Source organism: Falco rusticolus, chromosome 7 (genome assembly GCF_015220075.1).
Source record: "Falco rusticolus isolate bFalRus1 chromosome 7, bFalRus1.pri, whole genome shotgun sequence".
In the NCBI taxonomy this organism is placed as follows: Eukaryota; Metazoa; Chordata; class Aves; order Falconiformes; family Falconidae; genus Falco; species Falco rusticolus.
The window spans coordinates 38,277,151-38,298,586 of record NC_051193.1 but is presented as its reverse complement, the minus strand read 5'-3'; the positions used below and the strand labels follow the sequence as shown (position 1 = coordinate 38,298,586).

The window sequence follows — 21,436 nt, the reverse complement described above, 5'->3', positions numbered from 1 at the left end:
CACTGCAAGGATGTCACCAAAGGGTCCAATTTCATTTTCTCCCAATTCACAGCAATTTACAGGACTGTGATTTAAATCCTGGTCATCACCCTGAGTGTGCATGTTTGGGGGATGGGGAGTTAAATCACATGAAGCTTTCCTTCTCACACAGTCTTCTTTAGCTGTACCTCAAGAAGTCATTCAGCACAATTATTTATTACTTGCATAAATCAGGGCAATGCAAAGAGCTCTGCCACTGAAGTTTAACAGCATATTCCTGTTTCGTTATTGCTCCAACAATTCTAACCTGAGAAAGGGATGATTCCTTGGTTTTGTATGGTGGATTTTTGTTTTTTTTTTTTTTTTTTTTCTTAATGCTGTATGCTTTTGGAAAAATAATAGACGGTGATTTATTTATGAAATTCCTAGAGCAGGAGGAAGTTATGCCTGAGTCTTGCTGCCATGGAAGGAGATAAATAGACTGTCCTAATATATTTAGCTAAAGAAGATATAACCCGTAGGAGAACAGACTGAGCAAGACTGGAGAGGCATATACAAGCTGGCATGGGAGATACTGAGCCAGAGAACAGACTGCTTAGATAGAGGCACTTATGGGTACTCCCCACCAACAAATGAATCATCGAGGGCATAAGTGACTATTTTTAGCAGCAGTTCCTATGTTTCTTTTGCCTTTTACCTCAAGAAAACTGTGAAGTGCTACAGGAGCCACTAAAAATCCATACAGAGCAATTCTGGGATTCTTTGGATGGGCAGGGCTCAAAGTGCCCTTAGCTTAGCTGTGCAGCAGGGGCCACAGATATACATCTATGCATTTGTGCATCTGTGCGTGTCCATGCAGAAGCAATTCGTCCTCCCAACATACGCACTCACGTGGGGAGGGAATAGGGGTGCTCAGGCACCCTTCGTGCTGTCACCCCCCTGCTCTCATGCTTCCCCTCAGCTCCTCTGTAGGGATCAGGGAGATTGTGTTTTATGATATCCTAATTGTTGCTCTGGGCAAAATCCTTTGACTTCAGCTCTAGGGATCACGATTTAATCCAATAATTTAGCCCAATAATGGAAACCAGTAAGTAACACAATATTTGTTTTTATCATTATATTCACCATTTGGAAGTAACAGGCTGCAAACCCCTTACCATTTGTGGCAGGGCATTCCATTAATGCATCTATAAAAAAACAAAGATGTCTTCATTGACAGCACTTAACAATTTTCTCTATTACTTTGATGACTATTCACTTTGAATGGTAAGTGCTTTTCCGCACCATTGAAGCATAGCTAGTATATAACCTCCGAGCACTCAGAAACGCTGAGATGCTACGAGAAGGAATGCTTAAGAGAGTGCATCCACTCTTTGGCACACACTGCCCAGCTTCCCGTCCAGCTCGTTGCCTTCAGTGCTGCTGTATCACACACAGATCAGGACACAACGTGCCCTGTGGCATTGAGAGTGGAACAGAGCTATTTCATCCGCCTTCCGCTTTTGCATGATTACCAAGTGGGTTTTACATTCAATTCCTTGTATGAAATTGGTGGTAAAATCTACACAAGTCTAAGCTTGTTTCATAAGCTTTTATTGGATAGCAGAAACAGTGTGTACTTGTCTGGCGGTGGGGGATATAGAGGCTGTAAGTTGAGAGGCTGATGTTCAAATCCAGCAGATCAGCATAAAGCCCTCAGGATATTATTTTTGCTGCAATTACAAGTAACAGCTATCAGGAAAAGAAAGGGTAGGAGACTGCCATGTAGTGAATAGAAACGTTTCTCCTCAGTTGTTTGTATGAATACTGCAGACAGACAAGGATAAATAGTTGTTACTGTAAAGCATTCAGTCACAAATTGATCCCCATCTGTGTCTCTAGATGCCTCTAGCTTTTCGTTATGGGAGGCAGTCGCAGGTCATCAGCGTGGTCATTTTAAGCTTGGTACAAAAAACCGATCCTGATTTAGGAGTCTCCTTGCGTGACCTTTGCTTATATTCATAAGCGTTTCTCACACAAACAGCCCCAGTGATGTTGATGCTAATAGGTAGATGGTAGAGACGATTTCACTGTGACTGTTAGAGACTGGAAACAAGGAACAAAAGCTCTTTTCTGAGAGCTGCCCATCCATCTCAAATGCTCTGACTCACTTCACCTCGTGTGGGACTGAAAAACCAACACTGCCATCTTTTTACCACGTTTACAGGATCACAGCTTTAGGATACACAAAGCATTACTCACTTCAGCTGATTCCATTAATGCTGAAGACACAGGCTTGCACTTACTCTGTGCAAGCTGTAGAGAAGGCTTCTGTATGAGAGGATTATGGCTACAGTTCGGATGCTTCACGTTTCCTAGTAGAAATACTTCACAATGAAGCAATAGCATCATTAAGCTCCTGCAATATATCAGCATCTGTATTATTTCTTCTGTTAAGAGTCTCTCTAATTCTTTTTTTCTGGAAAGCTATGAAGAAAATCAAAATTAATGTTGCTGGTTGTGATTTTTACAAAACTAGTTACTTAGGAAATAGAGGAAAAAACCCTCAGGCTCAGTTCTACAACATATTCAAACTACCAATGCAAAACGGCAATACAATGCCATGTCAATGCAATGGTGCGCTGAGCAGATTTGTGATTGCCTGACATGTGCCTATCTGAGCATGCTTGTATGCAAACACAAATTCAGTGTGGCATAAGTTATATGAACTATGTTATCTTGCACCAAAATATTTTCCCAGTTCTGTGTGTTTCCAAATATATCTAATTTATGCATTTCTGAGTATTGCTCACAATTGAAGCAGGTTTATCTTCTCTTATCCTGTTTAAGTGAGAGATGCTGTTGGATATTTCAATGGATAGAAAAAATATTTCTCCAGGTGGTGCCACATTTGACAAAACTCCACACAAGGCATCCAACACAAGCCCTCCAAACTACAAATTTTTTTATTGCAGGACACGTACTCTCCCTTTCAGTGACCTTGCCTACTAAGCGGGTTCTTATGACATCACCTTAATGCTGTGGCTTAAAAACAGCTTAATTAATTTGGTGTCTATGCATTGCTGTCTGCTGCCATTGCAACCTTCACATAAATAAAAAGAAGATAAAGCACCCAGCTGCCTCTCATGCAGAGCCCTTTGAGTCCTGGACATAACCCACCAGCTGGTCTGGGGGCATCGCTGAGGAACATGAAGTCCATCCCTGAGGAACCAGCCCAGGCAGACCACAGTGGAGCACCAGAGTTCTGTGCAGGTCACTCATTTCTTCCATTACTTGATTCTGCATTGCTGTTGACAGGAGGTTTACTGTATATTTTATAACAGCTGGGATTTTAATTCCATCTACAAAGTAATTAATTTTCCTTAAGTGTGATGGTGGCTTGGTGTTAAGTAGTGAGTAGACAGGGTTACTGCATTGATGTTTTCTGTGGTCTGAATATGATACTGTAAGATAGCATCTGTTTCTGTATTGTCTGTTTTTAAATAGCATACTACAGCAAGAAAAAGCATTCTGACTCAGTGCTAGAGACTCGTTTCTTTTTAAGTGTTACCTGTTCATGGTGAGTGTTTTAGTGTGAGTTTAGAAAATAGCTTTCCATTTCTTTCAGTACAGTCTGGGAAGTAGACAGGTGGCAGTAAATAAAGGACAACAAATCTAAAGCAAGATATAATGCCATTAATGGTTTAAGTTACTTTAATAAGAAAGGATTTGTTACTAGTTGGAGATTGTAAATAACTGTGCTTTCAGTCAGTAAGGACAAAAAAGAAGATATAGCAATCAGAATAACTGATTTTAAATATATTTCATTTTCCTAAGGAGTAGACTTGTAGATCTTTTTATGTTATTCATTAGCTAACAAAAGTAATCCCCATCCTGAGATCTAGCAAGAAAATCTGGGACTGGAATTCACGGAGAGACTAATCTGCGTAGATTAAATAGCTGTATTGTTTTTCTCCCTGCATTGTACAGCTTGGCAGCATACCCCCAAAACAAAACCAGATTTAAAAGAGAAGAGTGTGTTGCATTTCTGCCCAGCCCCAGAAATAGCAGCTCTCTCATACCAGGGCACAGGGATTGCTGTTTGCACATGGCAGGGACTTTGTGGTCTGCAGGTGTACTCCCGGGAGGTGCTGTCAGCATCGCTGTGCACTGCCAATGCCCTCAGCAGTCCTGCCTTTCAAAGAGCTCAATCCCACAAAGCTGCCCGAGTCCAGAAACTGGCATCACAGCAGCAAACGGTATTATCTGAGTTATGCATGTATCAGACCTGGGCTCTGCACAGCGAGGATAGGTTCAAAAACCCTTCTGACAGCCCCATCGCTGTATTATATAGCATGTGACTCATTAACTGTGAGCAGCTGAGGCAGCCCAAGTAGAAAGATGCTTTTGGAGCTGGCTGCTTTGTTCAGAGAGAGCATTACAAAGATGTTATGCTTGCTCTTGTGGAACAGGCTGATGTACACTGAAGATGGAGGCGATGCATTAAGGAGCCAAGGCACTTCCTCCCTGTACAAGCCAAGCATAGGTCTGTGTCAGACATCCAGGAGCTATTCAAAGACAGAAGTACAGTGAGATCTCTGAAGCTGTCTCAAACTATCTGCTGGGAGGTTGATTCCCAGTGTTTGTGGAAGAGCAGATATTTCTCTTAACAACAATTCTTGAGAAGATCCTGGGTTGCCTGTAGTCTACAATAGATTGAATGAGGAATCCATCCTCATGGGTTCTTCTTTGTGCAAAATAAAGAGATAAGATAGCTAGATGTGGATAAATGATACTGCTTTTAATCGTACTGTTGGAGTCTACATCGCCCAGCATGCACGGGAAGGGAATATGTACCTGTTCTGGTATTGACACTGAGCCACGTGTGTACCTGGGCACTTCGGCTTTTACTGCACACTGATGTTCTCCCCCCAGCCATGCCATCCTCAAGATGTTTTTCCATCTCCTTTAATCAGATTAACCAGCTGCTCCTGTGCTCATGACACTGACTCTGTGGGATGTACTTCAGACCTTGGTCAGTCTTGCCTTCCTGTTTACCCCCTCAACAGCTGTGAGCTCAAAGCAATGGGATTATGTCCAGCTTGACTTGCTGGGGCACCTATATTCTGTTTTCTGTGAGCAGGAACCTTTTAGTCCCCTTGGACATGCTGCACTGCACCTGTGTTCCCTCCAAAACGGGGCTCAGGGTGGTACCTTCCCTAGGGAGATGACAGGGGCAGACCTGTACCATCAGCTTCAGACTGGTATCAACCTCCAAAACATTTTAAGGCATGCTGGCTGGCAGAAATTACATTTTTATGTCCCTCAGGGGGACATTGTGGGAAGGTAGCAGGTGATTGAGCTTGTACCTCTGATGAGGGCAAGCTGCCACTACCCCAGCTGAAACTCCTGCTTCTTAGCAAGGACATGGTAAGGAGCTAATTTGCTACTAATTTGACATAAATAGGAAGTACAATGGGTATGTGAAAATAACCACACAAATTTCACATACTTACATGGAATCTGTTCTCCTACTCTGATGTTAAGATGACATATCCCCGGTGATGTAAGCCAACTTTCATTCGTGTCTACAAGCGCAAGAGATAGCACTAAATGTGTACACAAGCCAACGAACAAATGTTTCCATTATTGTGTTTGTAGTCTGGAACAAAGAACCCAGTAAACCTCTGAATAGCGTCAAATATACCCACACTAGAACATAAAAAGGCTTTTCCATAAATACATGCATTTTGGGATGCCTGTTACTTTGTTCTTAAAACAGAACCAGAGGCAATTGCCAATGAAATCAGCAGTCACCATACCAATCAGATGATCAGCAAACAGCTAACACAGTGTTTACAGGACAAAGTCTGGGCTTTGCTGCGCTCCACAGCGCCTAGAAGCAGTTGCCATCACTACTTTTCTTACTGTTATTCTCCAAGATCTTTCAGCTTTGTGAAGCAGTAATTACTATGAATATGCATGTATCTTCCCTCATAAATTATTTCTGGCACACAGGCTTTAAGTAGGGCAACAAAGATATATGAACTAGACAGGCTGTATATTGTTTGTGTGGGTTGTTTTTTACGAAGTAACTTGGATTTGAACATCGGGTATTTTTACTGTGCTGTTCCTGCAGTACTAAAGTATTGATTCTGTCCCCTTGAACACCTAATACCATTTTTAATATAAGTTTATTTGCAGGCATCTAGCATCTGTGATGCTGCGTTGGTTGCTGTATGTTTCTACAACAAACGTTAGCTGCAGAAGATGAGGTCAGGTGCCTCTACCCAGATCCTACCCTGGTTGTACCAGCGCTGGAAGCATGAACTGGTTCATTTACTTGTCTTGCACAGTTTTACATTTACGGTCTGGTTTTACATAGCCTTGCGCTTGTAGCACTGTGCTGCAGGTGTATTTGCACATCAGAAAGGCTGGATAAACGGTGACGTGGTCACTGCCCATTTGCCCGAATCACTAATAATAAAGCTGGTCTATTTTTTAAAAGGGAAACTAGTATCAAGCTAGCTAGTCTACTGAAATACAGCTGTCTTTATTCATATATGTCCATATATGTCTATATATTTTCTTTTTGCCTAGAATTTATAATGTTCAATATATATAGCTTATTATGAAAAAAGTATATTTTTGTCATGTCTTTCTCTAATAATCACTGGATATGTATGTCAGAAACAGCCAGTGAAACAGAAACATTTTCATTTTAGTCTGAAAGGCCTTCTGGAAACAGAGCCTTGTGTTGGAACATTTCTCAGAATATTTCTTTAGATCCATCTGTCAAAGGAAGATATTAAAACAGATGTTCTTTTATCTTTTTATATATTGTGGGCCTAATTTGGGAGCTTTTTCTTAAACACATTTCCTGTTGTTTTCATTGCCCTTCTGAAACGTAGACGATACCATGTCAGAACACCCCTGGGTACTTTTATTTACCATTTTTGGCTGACAGAATGTTCCACACCACACTTCCTAGGCTTATGAGCATCGGTATTTAGAAATACTGACTCCTAAGTGTATTTATGCTGACATACTATCGGCATCGACACAGAAAAATTTCCATTCCACTCCATCTTCTGTGCTCGTCACCCTGCCAAAATCCAAGTTTCTTTCATGTTCTTCTTAGGTGCTTGCTCCATGTCTCTTTTTAGCATCCTTTGTTGGCAGACGGATGTGTCAGTGTGTCATGACATTCCTAAAAAGTGCTCTGAAGGCTGTGGTGGGAAGGGAACTGCCAAGCCCTGCCCTGCAAAGCTTTGCTTCTCTACCACAGTATAAGGGAGCATCATGACATCTTCCCTCCTGAGTGGAGCCATACTACCAGCCTGAGCACGTCACCTCATTTGAACTCCTACATTATATAAAATGAGGAAAGAGGTTTTAATCTATCCAAGAACATCCCCATGAAAGGAGTTTTAAGTAATTTCACTGATTATGAAATCTCAGCCATGAAACTCTTATTCAGACACAACTGTGGATGGGAAGATCCCTATTACAGCTAGAATATTTTTCTCCTAATAACAATGAAAAACCTGCTACATATTAATTACATTTTGAATGAGGGCTTCTGTGCTGTAGTGTTTTAATGATCTCACTGTTGCCAAGTTTTGCTTTCAAAATCCTAGTGGAACATTTTTACCAGGCCTATTAGGTAACGCACAGAACTTTTGGGCACAAAATCACTATCTCCTATTCAATGTTCTCACACTAGACTTTGCCAATGACACAAATGTTCTTTTTCCATAAATTCCATCAACCATGGTCTGGAAGCCATAGTTTTCATTGTTCTGTTCATCTCTGCTTTGTATGCATTTGTTATAGCTGGTCGTTACCCTTTAACAAAAACCTTTCTGTCTAATTTAGCTTCTCTTCAAAATAAAATTTCTGAGGCAAACAGAAGAAAGATCCTTCTCTGCTGTGGGCCAGTTTTGATCCTTTGGTAAGCATCAGGAACATCTTCAGTACTTAAGATGGGAAATTTTGTGTTGTTCCAACCAGTGAATAAGGAAATATTTTTTTCCAAATCTCAGAACATGTCAGTTATACAGATTTTGCAATACTTCCTTCTTATACACTTATTTCTATTCTGTCAGGCCAAAAGTGGAAGGTTTAAAATTTATGAGTCTTTCAAATGTTACTGTCTATAGGGCATTAACTACTTCATATTTTCCAAATATTTGAAGATCCCAGGGCCGTAATAAATATATTTGACTCCAAATCAGTTTCATGGAAGTCTTGCCCTAAGAAAAGACTTAAACCTAATTAGTGACTGAAATCTGGGCTGACATGCTCCAATCCTCAAATAAATGATTGTCGTAGATTGTCTCAGTTGGGATGAGAGCCTGAGGGCACATCAGGGCTGCTGTCACTATTTAAGGCTCCTGCTGCGAATCCTCTGCCAAGGAATGGCCAATTCATCCGTTTTAGTGGACCCTTTGGTCATTCCTGTTCTATTGCTTTTCTTTCAGTATTGCTTAAGAAACAGTCCTGTACTAACCAGAAGATTAATGACATCACCTAATTGGTTTTGCTATCCTTAGAGATGATGGGCCAAATTAATCCCTGTTAGACCTCCATTAATCTTTATGGATTTACACCCAAGATTAATTTGTCCCCGTGATACTAATCACTTGCTGTGTGGTCTGTGGAAAATCACTTAACTTTGCATGTTGGTTTTCCATCCCAGCTGGAAAACAGAGGCAATAACTCTGAGTTCAGTGAAGGCAAATGCTCCAAACACTCCTAGGATTGGTTAAAATGGAAGAAATTTTCAAATAAAATGCACATTTTTTTTTCTGAATGTCAGTTTTAGTTTGCGCTTGTCTTCTTGCTGCTTAGTGAAGCCTGGATAGGAACATTTCCCTGCAAGGGTATGGATGTGCCTGGTATTTATACCGAGTAAAGCCTTGGTACCATAGAGCTTTGTGGGAATTTATGTGCTGATTATCCCAGGCCCAGGGTGTCACACTTCAGGTTTTACAGAAGTCACATGCACACACCCAGGGGCAGAATTTGGCCTTTTCCATTTCTGCTTCATTTAGGCCAATTTCCACAGCTGTTCCCTAGTGAGAATCTCGCTGAAGATAGCAGGAATTTTGCTTAAGTAAGGATTACAGGATTAATCCCTCTATCTCCACTCATGTTTATTTTGGCAGTCGTTTAGATTGGAGATCTCCAAAGCTCCCTAGCTCAGGTTCTCTCCATTCTGCTCACAGATATGCATCTAAATGCGCCTCTCATGGATTAAAGTAGCAATTGCATTTACCCAGATGTTTCTATATTTGCAGAAAATCGTACTGGTAATGCCAACAATTAGATAAAACTGGGACTTCATGCAGATAATAGAAAAGAATCTGCTGATAAGGACTCCAGCAATTTATTTTAGCTGGGACCGATACTAGAGGTGAATAATACACAATTCATCAGTTAGACGACAAAAAGTACACTTGAGTTTTACAACCCATTCCTTTTTAACAACCCTGGGCATTATCACTCAACCAGAAAACACATATGTTGAAATCTGTTCTTCCCTATTTATGCATACTTAATGTGTTCAATTGCCTATATTAGCAAAAATATATATAATAAAGAAGTTAGAAGATCAGTTATTGTGGTCTTTTCTAGCAGGAAACTATACAATAAGATTTAATGATCTTTGCAAAAAAGAATGTGCAGCATGTTCAGTAAAGAAATAATTGCAGAGTTTTGACATTTATTTGATAGAGTACCTTTGAGCAATTTAGAAATTGCTATGCAAGTGCAAGTATTTTTCAGCTATCCATTTTATTTTACAGCCAGTGTTAGCTATTTCTTCGTAATTCTAGATATATAAAACTGTTTTACCTACTTACTGGAATTCCAGAGGACATGCTAAATATACACTGAAATCATCGTCAATTATTTATTTCAGTTGGCAAGGAAAAATATTTTTAAAGTTTAATGAAGCCAGCAGTGGTACACAGTTTCATGTTGCTGAGCAACAATACTGGTGGCCAGCATTTTTAACGTGAAAGAATACAGTATAATCATGTTGATGCCTCAGGGCTCTGTTGTACCTCCCACAGTAAAACTCAGGGGAGCAGGATCAAAGGGCACAGCGGACTGCTTCAGCTCACTGAATTTCTCATGCAGCAGCAGCGGCTTGCAGGTCAGGAGGGGAAGCTTGGCGACAGCCCCCAAACTCCACAGGTCCCAGAAACCCACGAGGAAGGAAGCTCTCACCTCCTTCAGGGCAGAAATGATCGAAGGATTTGAGTGAATTGAAGGGGAAGCTTGAGAGAGATGTACGGGAAAATGGAATGCTATAAAGTAGTTAATCTGGCGCTTCACAGAGTTCAAGGATGAAGAGACATTAAGTGAAGTAAAGGGCAGAACATAAATTTGATTAAAAGAAAGGCTTTTACACAATCCATAATTGACCTGTGGGACTAACTACATCAGAGTGCTACTGAGGCCAAAAGCATAAAGGATTGGGAGAGCGCCTACCACTTACCCAGGCCATGCATTCATCATTACCTACATGAGGTAGAATTTTATTTTAAGCACAGCGAAAACCAATTTATATATATATATCAATATCTACATCCATGCTTCCTGGGACTAAGTAACTAAAGAGCAAAACTGGGGAGAAAATTCTCCCGAGGACAAGCTATTTTTCAAATGCCTGTTGTCTGGCAAGCTGAAGCCCATCTGCTACTGGGCCAGCCAGAGCACCGGGCTGGGTTAGCCTGGTAGTCCTTGTTCATGTGATGTTCTGCAGGGATGTCTCCCTGTGGGGTGGCTCTTGCCTTGGGCTACTTCCTTTGTATTTGGGCAAATCCCAGTTTGGTGGGACCAGGGTCAGTGAGACAGGAGACTCTCACCAGCCTCTGCAGCTTTGCAAGCAGGAGAAGTCATTCCACTTTTAAAAGACACGGAAGTCACACACGGACTTGACTGAGCCTGTCCAAACATGTCGTTTAGTGATAAAAGCAGTTCCAGCCGTACGGCGGTCCTGTGGGGAAAGGTGCGGGGCTGGAAGGAGCAGAGCAGAGTGCCGCCGTTTCCTTCGCCGCCAGCTTCTGTTTCCCCCTGATAATAGAGGGGCTGAAAACATGCAGCACTGTGGCTCCATATTTATTAACCGTGTTCCCCAATAAATACAGCAGTGCAAAGCAGTACCAGATTATTATCCTCCATTTGTATGTATTTTTAAAAAGCGTACTCTGTGCCTACTGGGAATTATGTTTTTGAACGTTCCTTTTTCTGTACTCTCTGAGTCATATTCCCATAATTCCTATACCTCACAATATTTTCCCATTGCCATAGTGACTGTCTGTGAGGAAGGCGCAGCTGAATAACTTCAGGTTTTTACTGAAACCAAATTGCCTACCAGACTGGACCTCTGCTTGAGTTTGCCTTTCATCAAGCAGGCGGTATGAACTAAGTAGTGCTTTTTTTTTTTTTTTTTTTTTTTTTTTTTTTAAGAAAACCATAGTTCCTTTCCGACACAGAGTTGATATTGTCACCTTTCTGATGTAAAAGTCCTCCCACAAAAACATCCCCTTTGGTCTGATCCTACATCTTCTGAGTAGGTCTGGCTGTGCGAGCAGGCAGTGACTCCACACCTGAATTCTCACAGAGCAGATAAATTAATTGAATTGCAATAGTAAAGTATGTTTTGCTTGCTGGCATTTGTGTGCCCCTCTCACTTCCGTCAAACTCCTTAAACTTAAAAAGATTTTGGACCATATCTGTGTTCCTGAACACCTCCCTCTGTTGGACACAGATCCAAATGTCACAGCTTTCTCAAATACCAAACTATTACACCTAAGCACAATGGCAAGTCCGAGTTTCGTAAGTGAGAAGATATCATTTTAAACTTTGTGGTTTAGGTTCTGGAATATATAAGAGACCCATATATTTTATGGATTTAAATGCATGTCTTAGATAATGTAAAAGTCAAATTTCTCTTGCAGAAACTACTTCTGTTAGCACTGTGAAGGGCAAGTCCAGAAAACAGATAGTCTAGCCTTCAAGGTTAATGATATCTTCAGTGCCTGTTTAGGAGGTTGTGCCGCTAGGAAATAAATCATATTAGATTATCACTCTTTTATGAGGGAAAGGGAAGACAGTTTGTACAGAATGCCTTTAAGTGTAGGTGTCTGTGAATGCAGAGAAGAGAGAGGCATAAACACCTTTAATCTCATACAAGGGAATAACATAAACACACCCAAAAATTTGATTCTGTCCCTAGCAGATCTTTGTGATATGAAGGCAAATACAGGCTGGGCTCACTTAAAAATATTTTCAGATGTGCTGATTAAAGATGCTCGGGGGCAACAAACCCAGAGGGAGCTCTCCTTTCTGTAGGTGTACGTGTTTGCCTGCTGAACAGCAATTAGACACTTTTAACTGAAAGCAAATACCGCAGTCAGTGTGAACAGCCTTTTTACTTCATTAGCTTGTCCATATGAGCATTATAGGAGTGGATCCAAAAAAGAGAACAGAGTAGAAAAAAGAGATTCCAGGCAGCCCACTTGCTGTTTTGGAAGCAGACAGTGAGGACACCTCAGTCCTAATGCCTGCTCAGGCTTTTGGCATTTCACTATTGCAACTGCGATAGTGATCTTTTGTCAAGTTTTGACTCTGCTTTGTACCTTCTCATAAGAGGGAGCAGGGCTTTAGCTCATTTTATAACAAGCACTAGTGGACTGTGGTTGCTTCGTGTTGACCTGACCTGACACACACCAGTGACTGTGAGAAGAAAGGCTGATTCTCCATCAGTAGCCTCCAGAACAGAAGCACTGTAGATGAGTGCTCAGGAAAGTGATTTGATTTTTTGGTATATCCACTTTATTTTCTGGTACGACATAAACTAACCTGTTTTCTTCATCAGCTGCTCTTGGGGATGGTAGGAACGTATTGCCAATGACTTAAACGGAGGCAAGATTTGATCTCCTCAGAACAGAAAAATGGAGCGATGTCCTAATTTATATTACTCCAGCTTGATAGCAACAGAGAAAGATTTTGTAAGCAAAATGGGATTATCTGAGGCACTCCAGCCAATTACTTGTGAACCTCAGATGAGAAGAACAACAGCAAAATGCCCATGGAAGTGGGCCTGCAGCTACTGTTCCCCAGAAAGCTTCATGGATGGACAATAACATGGTGAAGTGAATCGCAGGAAAACTAGGCTGGAGAAGACCTTGAAAGTTCATCTGGTCAATCTGGTCCAAGGGAGGACCAGACATATCAGATCAAACAGGATACATATTTGTCTAAAATGATCTTAGATATGTTCCACAGATGCTCTGTAGCTTCCCCAGGCAACTTATCCTAGTGCTTTACTGCCCTTACAGTTGGATATTTTTTTTCATTTTGATGTCTAATCTGAATAAGAATCTTCTTGATACAATTTAAACCGGACTTAATGTTCCAACTGAGGCGTTATCAATGCTGAATAGGCTGGAAGGATTTCTTCATACATTTTCAGGATTATTTATCCTTTCTGCATAACATAGCTGACTCAATGTTTGGTTTGTGGTCTACCCTTGGTCAGGCTATTTCCCAACCAGTTATTACTCATCTTTCAGCAGATAATGCCTGTCTAAATGTAGTCCCTTGGACTGGTCCTTAGTACATTTCATCTTGCTTTTACAGATAGTTCCCTCAAGCTGCCAAGACCTTTTTTTAAAGTTTAATCTGCCTGTTGACTAGCATACTTGCAGAGCTCCCAGGCTGTGACCTGCACATTTACTAAGTGGGTCTTCTGCTCCCTTTTCAGTCACTAATGAAAACGTGGACTATAATGGGACGAAGGACAAAACTGTGCAGAATCATGTTTCATAGACCCTTCTATTTTCTGTGACTTTTTAGGTATGATTACCTGAATAGTCTTATACCTGTTAGAACAGGTGTAGCAGGGTCAGCAACGCTGCATTTCCTTATTTGCTTATGGGAGTATCATGAGTGTGCAAAAAGCCTTACTGAAGTTGAGTTATACAACACCAACTGCCTTTCCCCTGTTCGCAGCACAATACAGTCATAGAAAGAACTAGACTGGCTTGACGGACTTCGTTCATAAAACTGAAGCTGAATGCTGCCCACTTCCCCTTTATCTTCTAGATAGTCTCCCCTATATCTTCTAAATAGTTTGTTTAAAAAATCCTAAATGTTGCAGCAAGAATTGGATTTACAGACTGATTGATAATCTGCTATCTTATTTCCCCCCATTTTAAAGACAGGCACCATGCTTTCCTATTTCTGACCCTCTGACACCCTATACATCTAGTCACTCAGAGACAATAACTACCTGTCCTGGGATCAGTCTGGCCATTAAGCATCCTAAGATGAAGGTAATGAGCCTAGCTAATCTGAAAAAAGGCATCTGAATACAGTGCAGCCATGAGATGAATCGAACTGCAGAACTAATTGATCCTAGTAACAATCATCTATTCGCTAGGTTAATTTTCAGTTGGATCAGCTGCCCCAGCCGGATCCCTGCATGCCCTGACAAGTCGCTGTGGCAGTGGGATGCAGGAGGGCAACGAGGAAGTGGGAATGGAGTGGAGCAGGGAGGGTGTAACTACATTTTTCAGCAACACGTTTGTTGAAATACAGCTTTAATGGAGACAGATACAAACCAGTCATTAATCCCTTCTACTTCCCCCATGTCATCTATCGATAACTGTCTTGCACCCCTGAGTAGCGGACCAGCACTCTCCTGGTCTTCTTTGTATGTATTTGTAGAATGACATCTTGTTACCTCACTGTCCCTGCTTGTATCTTGTTTGGTGCTTTCATCTTTCTGATTTTACCTCAACATATTTTTGCTGTGCATCCATATTTATCCTGAAGAGTTCAATCCCTTTCCTTATACTTTCTTCTGGCCAGGTCAGAAAGGGGCTTGTGATGAAGCCAGGAACTTCATTACCGCATTTCCTTCTCCTTCCTCTACACCGGGATAACTTGAGCTTCTGAGCTTCAAGGGAAAACATGCAGGGATAGAAAAACCCTGGGTTGCAGTCTTCATATGCTATATTTCCTGATTTCACATGGAAGGAAATGATGAATGAATGACACAGCAAAATCTCTTCATCAGATAAATGGAAAAAGTACAAAATGTTAAACCATATCAAGACTGTCCCCTAATCGTATTGCTTGAATACGATATAACTCCGTACAGGAGGTAGACCATGGAGGGCATGAGCAAGAGACAAAAGGATATTTTTTCTGCAGTCCTCCAGCAGTTCTGATCTGTTCAGCAGAGCTGAATATAAACAGATACTTTGCTGTGCTTCTGGTCTCTGATTGCATCATTTTCCACAAGTTCACATGTACGACAGCTAAAAATCATGAGCCATATATATTCTTTTCCAGCATAAAGTATTTAACTCCTTATTCTTGGATGGTCACCAAATGACATTCAAAAGAGTGATGTTGGAAAAAATGTCCTTTTACACAGTTTTATATGGGTTTGCTTTAAAACATCTTACTGATGTGAAATGAATGCCGTCAACTTCTTTGAAATGCATTTTTTTTTCTTAATTGGTCACGTGGCACTAAATTACATCAGTATTGCTAAGCTTTTTTTCCCCTGCTGAAATTATTGCTGAATAAGAAAATAGCTGCTAATGTCTTGAAATAAAAGATGTCATGAAGGAATGGGGAGATATTCTAGATGTGTAAATCTGAAAAATCTGGATCCAGAGGTTTGACTTTGCCAAAAACCTGTTTAGTTGAACGAAGGCTTTGATAAGCATTAAGCAGCTAGCTAGGTTATTTGTTGATTATGGCTGTATATAGCACCATAAAGCTATATAACACTTTTTCTAACAAATAGAAAGTAATGAAATCAAGACTTCAGCTGAAACTGACAGTGCTCTGCCAGGTTACACCAGATGAAGACTTGGCCCTTGGCCTATTCTACCCATCCTTTAGTCTAGCGGGACTCATTTACCTTCATGTGGGAATATTTGAAGGGAAGGTTTGGGGAAAAAATGCAAAATTCTTCATTGCAAGATTTCTCAGACATCTGTAAAACATACCATAAGCTGGTTATGGCCAAATATTCATTAAACAGGTACTTATATGTAAAAGAGCTGTTTAAGAGGAAAAATCTGAAGGAAAAGGCAGCAAGTGCCTGCATGACAGGGCTGCAGGCTGATGTTCAGAGCAAGATCCTAGCCTGGACTGCACGGTGGTCACGCAGTGTCCCTTGGCAACCTCCAGCCCTTCATAAGACAGTGCACACTGCAGGGGGTTTATGTTCTTAATTCTTTCGTTCATGGCTGCATCTGCTTGTATAATTTATGGCACACAGTACATATTTTTCTTTTGAGATCCATTCTATTCTTTATTCCAACATTTGTTCTGTCAGAGAGTGGTGGGGCAAGGAGGGGCTATTGGGCATCAGAAAGTTGAAAAGATCTTGTCTTCTTCCCCCTTTTTTTTTCTTGAATTATGACTGTGCTAATAGCAAAATCCTTCTAGTTTCCATCCTTCCCCTTATCTGTAGCTCTGGTTTTCTCTTGCTTCTTTGAAAGCTTGAGAGAGAGATGTCAGGTGGTGAAATACTTAAGAATTAAAGGGCTACATCAGGAAACATTTTTAAAATTAGGTAACTCGGTATCCAAAACAAATGCACGATTGTTCTTCATGCTTGGATGGCTGGCAGCCGGGTGGCAGGGCCTGGGCTGTTTCTCAGGGCTTCATTCAGAGACTGTCATTATATTGCCCCTATTACTTTTTCCTCTGTCCAGGACTCTCTTGAATGCCACCACCAAAGAGAAGAATGCCACGCATGGCTTCCCCTGAGGAGGATTAGTAATCCTACACCTGGCACTGGCTGGCAGAGGTCTTTTAAGAACAACCAGCATTCTTTTCCTAAAAGCCAAATATTTTATTACTGTATGGACCTGATCCTGCAATTTAAATCCCTATGTCTATTGACATCCCTGGGCAATTCAGTGAAGGCTTCTTCGGTTCAACCATTTACTTTGTTGCATTTTATTTCTGAAGTTTTATATGTCAAAAGGAGATGAAAAGTGCAATTTATCTAAATTTCTGGATACACTTGCTATGAATCTGTAGAAAGAAATTACATTGAAAAAACACATGCAATACAAAATTGCTTTGATCACATCGTGGGCCTTGGGTGATTGCACAGACCAGAACAAAAAAGTTTCTTCCAAGCCAAATTCTCTTCCAAAGTAAATAAAAATGTTTAATTCAAAACAAAACTATAGTTATCCACAAAAATAAAAGCTACAGCCCATGCTGGAAATTAGTGTAAAGTAGTGTTGAAAACTGTAGGAAAGGATTGTTCCCTGTTGCTTTTTTCTTGAGCCAGCCAAGTTTAGATCAGCTGATGATTTAACTGTTTTATTCCATGCCGAGGTTGTGTCTTGGGATCTTGTATGGGGAAAGCAGAAATGGGCTGAGGCAGCAAAAGCAGTGGAGGGATGAAGGTCTCAATGTAGGTGGTCTTGGGATTTGGCAGATATCAAAGGAATCTGCGAGTGTAGTAGGCTGAATGTCCTGCCTGTCCCTTGTAGGTCATCCTGCCTTCCACCCTCTTGCTCCTCCACGCACTTGGGAAAAGCTCATGGAAATTCAATGAGTTTGAACCAGTGGAATTTCTATTGTCCATTGCAGAAATAACCCACACTGTAGAAATGGAATATTGTCTTCTTTCTTCCCTTACCTCTTTTGGAACAATTAATATTGTATTTGATGAAAGATGCAGGAGATGGATAAGCAAAACATGAAGCTAAGTTAGTTGAGGCAGTAAATGGGCATATGTGATGACAGGAGTTAAGATTACAGGTAAACTCTCCAGAACTACTTTCTATGCTTTGTCTAGCAGCACAAATTAGCTTTTCCAATAAATCCCTAACTAAAAGCAAGAATAACATATGAAATCACTAGAAGAAATGCAGTATTTTTTCCGATTACCTCTCAGAAGACACTTGCCATAGTTCATTTTCCATATCTGGGCAAATTTCCAGAAACATAAATTACCAATTTTAGCTCTTATTGCAAATGTAGGAAGTGACATAAATGAGATTAGCTAGCCCTTCTAACTTTAATATATTGAACGGATGTGGTGCTTCATCTTACACATACATTTTTATGTGTGCTTTATTATTTACATGGCTGACAGTAAATTTTCCTAGTATGCATTGGTTCCCATGAGATGCCCTTAATTGTGCTGGATCCTGAAATCAGTGGAACAGTGACATGGGAAGGTGAAAAAATATTACTATTCATTCTGATAAGGCACAAGTTTAAACCACCATCCTACTGACCAGGAAACATAAAAAGTGATGTTGAGATACCTCCCTCTGTTCACAGGTGCTGTGAATATCTGTTTGCAGAGGAGAGAGACTTCTCTCTCACAGCGTGGCTGACATATATCATTTGGACATATATCCTGTTTTCTGCCTCTGGGTTTTACACATTCTTGTAAATTGTTACAGTAAAATTAAAATGCTTATTCTAAAAATTGAACAGAAGGACTACTTTAGTACCACTGTTTAAAAATGGCGATTTTTGTGTATACCTTGAATAGTCAATTTGCTATGCTGTTATTTAAGCACCATTAAAAAAAAAAAATCTACATTATAGTTTGCTCTACTCTTATTCTTCTGTCATAGAACTCAGAAGCCATAGATTTATATCACTTTGTATATGGCTTTGTATAAACCAGATAGTAAATCGTAACAAAATATGACTTAAATATATGCATAAAATAGGCTTGTGGAATATTTATTGTCACAATAACATCTTCATAATCATAACATAAAAATTAAAACAAGACCAGTGATCTCAGCCATGTGCAGGAGAACTATCCATGTGGTGCTAGACACACAAAAGCATCTCTTTTTCATACTTATTGAAAAGATTTCTCAATACCTACATGCCTGGGGCTCCCTGAGGTTTCAGAGGGTGCAGAAAAGATGCTTCTGCTGAGAGGGAATTCCCAGTGGGGAATGACACAGACCTGTAGGGGTGGCCCTCCTGTGCCTTGGCTGATGAGCTGGTGACCCTGTGCCACAGCTGTTGTACATGTGCCAAAGCTGTTGTACATGAAATCAGAGAAGCCACTCTCACACGAGGTAGGATTTGTGCCCCTGAACACACAGATCTCAAACTGCTCTGCTAGAGGAAGCTTTCAGCCTCTACTGAGGGCAAAAGCCACCTAAAATAGGGTTGCAGTGCTGAGCTAGAATTGAAAACTTTAAAGGAGTAATTTTCAAGAGCGGATGGATCATTTTTCATGTGATGCCATGCATCATTGTGCCTCTTCACATCCACCTCTCAGAGTATTAATATCTCAGAAATGCTATTCCCATCAGCACAGATTGCACAGAAGGTGGAAAAGGAGTTGCATTCCTGTGTATCTGTAGTGTATTTCGCTTCTCATCAGTTCAGTACCATAATGTTCTGTCTATCGATGTAGTAAGTCTGCAGCTGGCCATTACATACATTGATGTGCATTGAACCCAACTTGTTCAGGGACCTTATAAAAATAAAGGTATTTCTATTGCAGGCACTATGCTTGAAAGCATTTAATAATAAATACCTTCAGTGTTTGCAGGCAGGGTAGTTTAATGGTTAGTGCACTCAATTGGTAGTTATTCTACTTTGATTCTGTCGCTAACTTCCCGGCATGACTTTGGCTGTTTCATGTTTTCCCTCTCATTTTCCAAGTAAGTAAAATAAAGACAACACTTAATTCAAAAAGGTGGTGCAAGTCTGAAAGCACTGCTGTTTGCTGAGTAGCCTCCCATCTGTGAATGGGGAGAGTCATAGATTATTCTTTTCATCCTCAAAGTCTTCTCTTTGTATTTACAAATGAATCAACCTGCAAAGCAATATGTTTTGGGTTTTGTTGGGTTTTTTTGTTTGGGTTTTTTTTTTCCTCTGGGCATTATGATTAAGAATATTCTTACTAATTATAGGGAAATTTCCACAATTCCAATATATGTCATTCAAAACATGATGTATACAGATATATTGCAACATATTTTCATTTGGATTGTAAACCATGCATACCTTTGATGGTTTCATCCCACATTTGTTATATTGTATATTTAATGCGCTCAGGCTGTGCTGGCATAACGGTGATCCTCCCCTTATACCCCATCTTTCCCACATGCATGAAGTGTGCTTTGTAGTGACATTCATGTAGACCCCTGCTGTGGCTGAAACACTGGAGTTCTGCTATTTAGAATGAACGATTATTCCAGTGGTTGAAGTGTTTTCACAAAGGAGACTGGGCGGCAAGGCACTTCTTCCTTTCCTACACCACAGTAGGAGAGGAAATCCTTATCTGAGCTTATGATACGATCCTGACAGAGACCCCCACTCTAATACCTGGAGATAGTTTAGCCGTGAGGAAAAGCTACTTCTGAAGAATGAAAATCTGTTCACCACATGAAATTCTCTTTAAAAAAACAATCAATCTCTGCTGCTGCTTGCTGAAGAGAAAGGGCAAACAAAACAGAAGAAAAAAATATCTGTCTAAATCAGGATTTCAGCAGACTTCAGGCAGGTAAACACAAAACTTAATCCCAGAGCCCTTCTCTGCTAAATGCTGATCTCATCCTGCAAGTGCCTAAACCCCAGGCACTGCACTGGTTCTTCCTTCTCGAGGGCTCCTGCAGTGCATAGCCTGCTGCTGCTGCTGCTGCTGCTGGCCATTGCAGCTGCCCAGCGCTGGACCCCGTGCCGAAGCACCCGTGTCCTCCAACGCTGAGGCAGAGGAAGGCATCAGTGAAATGTGGTCTGTGCTCTGACTCCAGCCTTCAGCCCACTTAACTCCCAGTGCTGGTAATGAATGGCTGGAAGAGGGGCCCATTTCTTCTGGATTGAATGAGTGATGTAAGATTCAGGGAGAAGCACATGCGTGGTACCTTGTGTTTTGGAACGCAGTCTGAGGCCAGGCACCGAGTGTTGCAGTGCTTCAGTTTTTTAATGGCTGAAACCTCTGACTCACAGAGGAAAAGCAAAACTTGAACAAACATGCAGTTTAAAACCTTCCAGGCTTGAGCAGATACTGACTGCTGCATTAAGTAAGACTGTAAATGGTGAAATGGATTAAATCTTAGATGGAAACATGGTGAGCTGCAGAACTGAGCTCAGGTCCCTTTGATCATGCTGCAGTAAAGGTGACCTATCAGATGATCGCTAAAGAGCTTGAGGGGGTCTTCAGAAGTTAGTCATGGTAAAATAGATGCTATATCCACTGACAATTTTTAGCAAAATCAGCACATTTGCTGATGGTGCTAGGTGCTTTGCCAGATGAAGATCTCTCTAGTTACAAAATAGATCAGTGTGTGCAGCCGCCATCCAAGCTTTCCTGATCTGTTCAGCACACATGCATTGCGCTGACCTAAAGAACCTTCCAGCCCCGGTGGTGAACCGAGCCTTCATCTCCCGTAACCTCTGCGAAGGACCCACTACACCTGTTGCCATT

The 21,436-nt window shown here is 40.9% G+C and overlaps 1 protein-coding gene across 13 annotated transcripts in view; it reads left to right on the top strand.

Annotated features, from left to right (window-relative positions):
- The window catches only part of EML1 (EMAP like 1), a 130,491-nt gene that overhangs the window by 20,153 nt on the left and 88,902 nt on the right, over nucleotides 1-21,436 (top strand). For 6 of the 13 annotated variants that reach the window (XM_037393539.1, XM_037393537.1, XM_037393536.1 and 3 more), the window contains exon 1: nucleotides 3,018-3,231. The exons of 1 other annotated variant lie outside the window; for it this stretch is intronic. In XM_037393539.1, the coding sequence (XP_037249436.1) occupies nucleotides 3,105-3,231 (127 nt within the window). In that variant the 5' untranslated portion in view covers nucleotides 3,018-3,104. Of the gene's footprint in view, nucleotides 1-3,016; nucleotides 3,232-7,836; nucleotides 7,913-21,436 lie in introns of those variants that run through there. 6 more of the 13 variants (XM_037393527.1, XM_037393531.1, XM_037393529.1 and 3 more) reach the window with 2 other exon arrangements.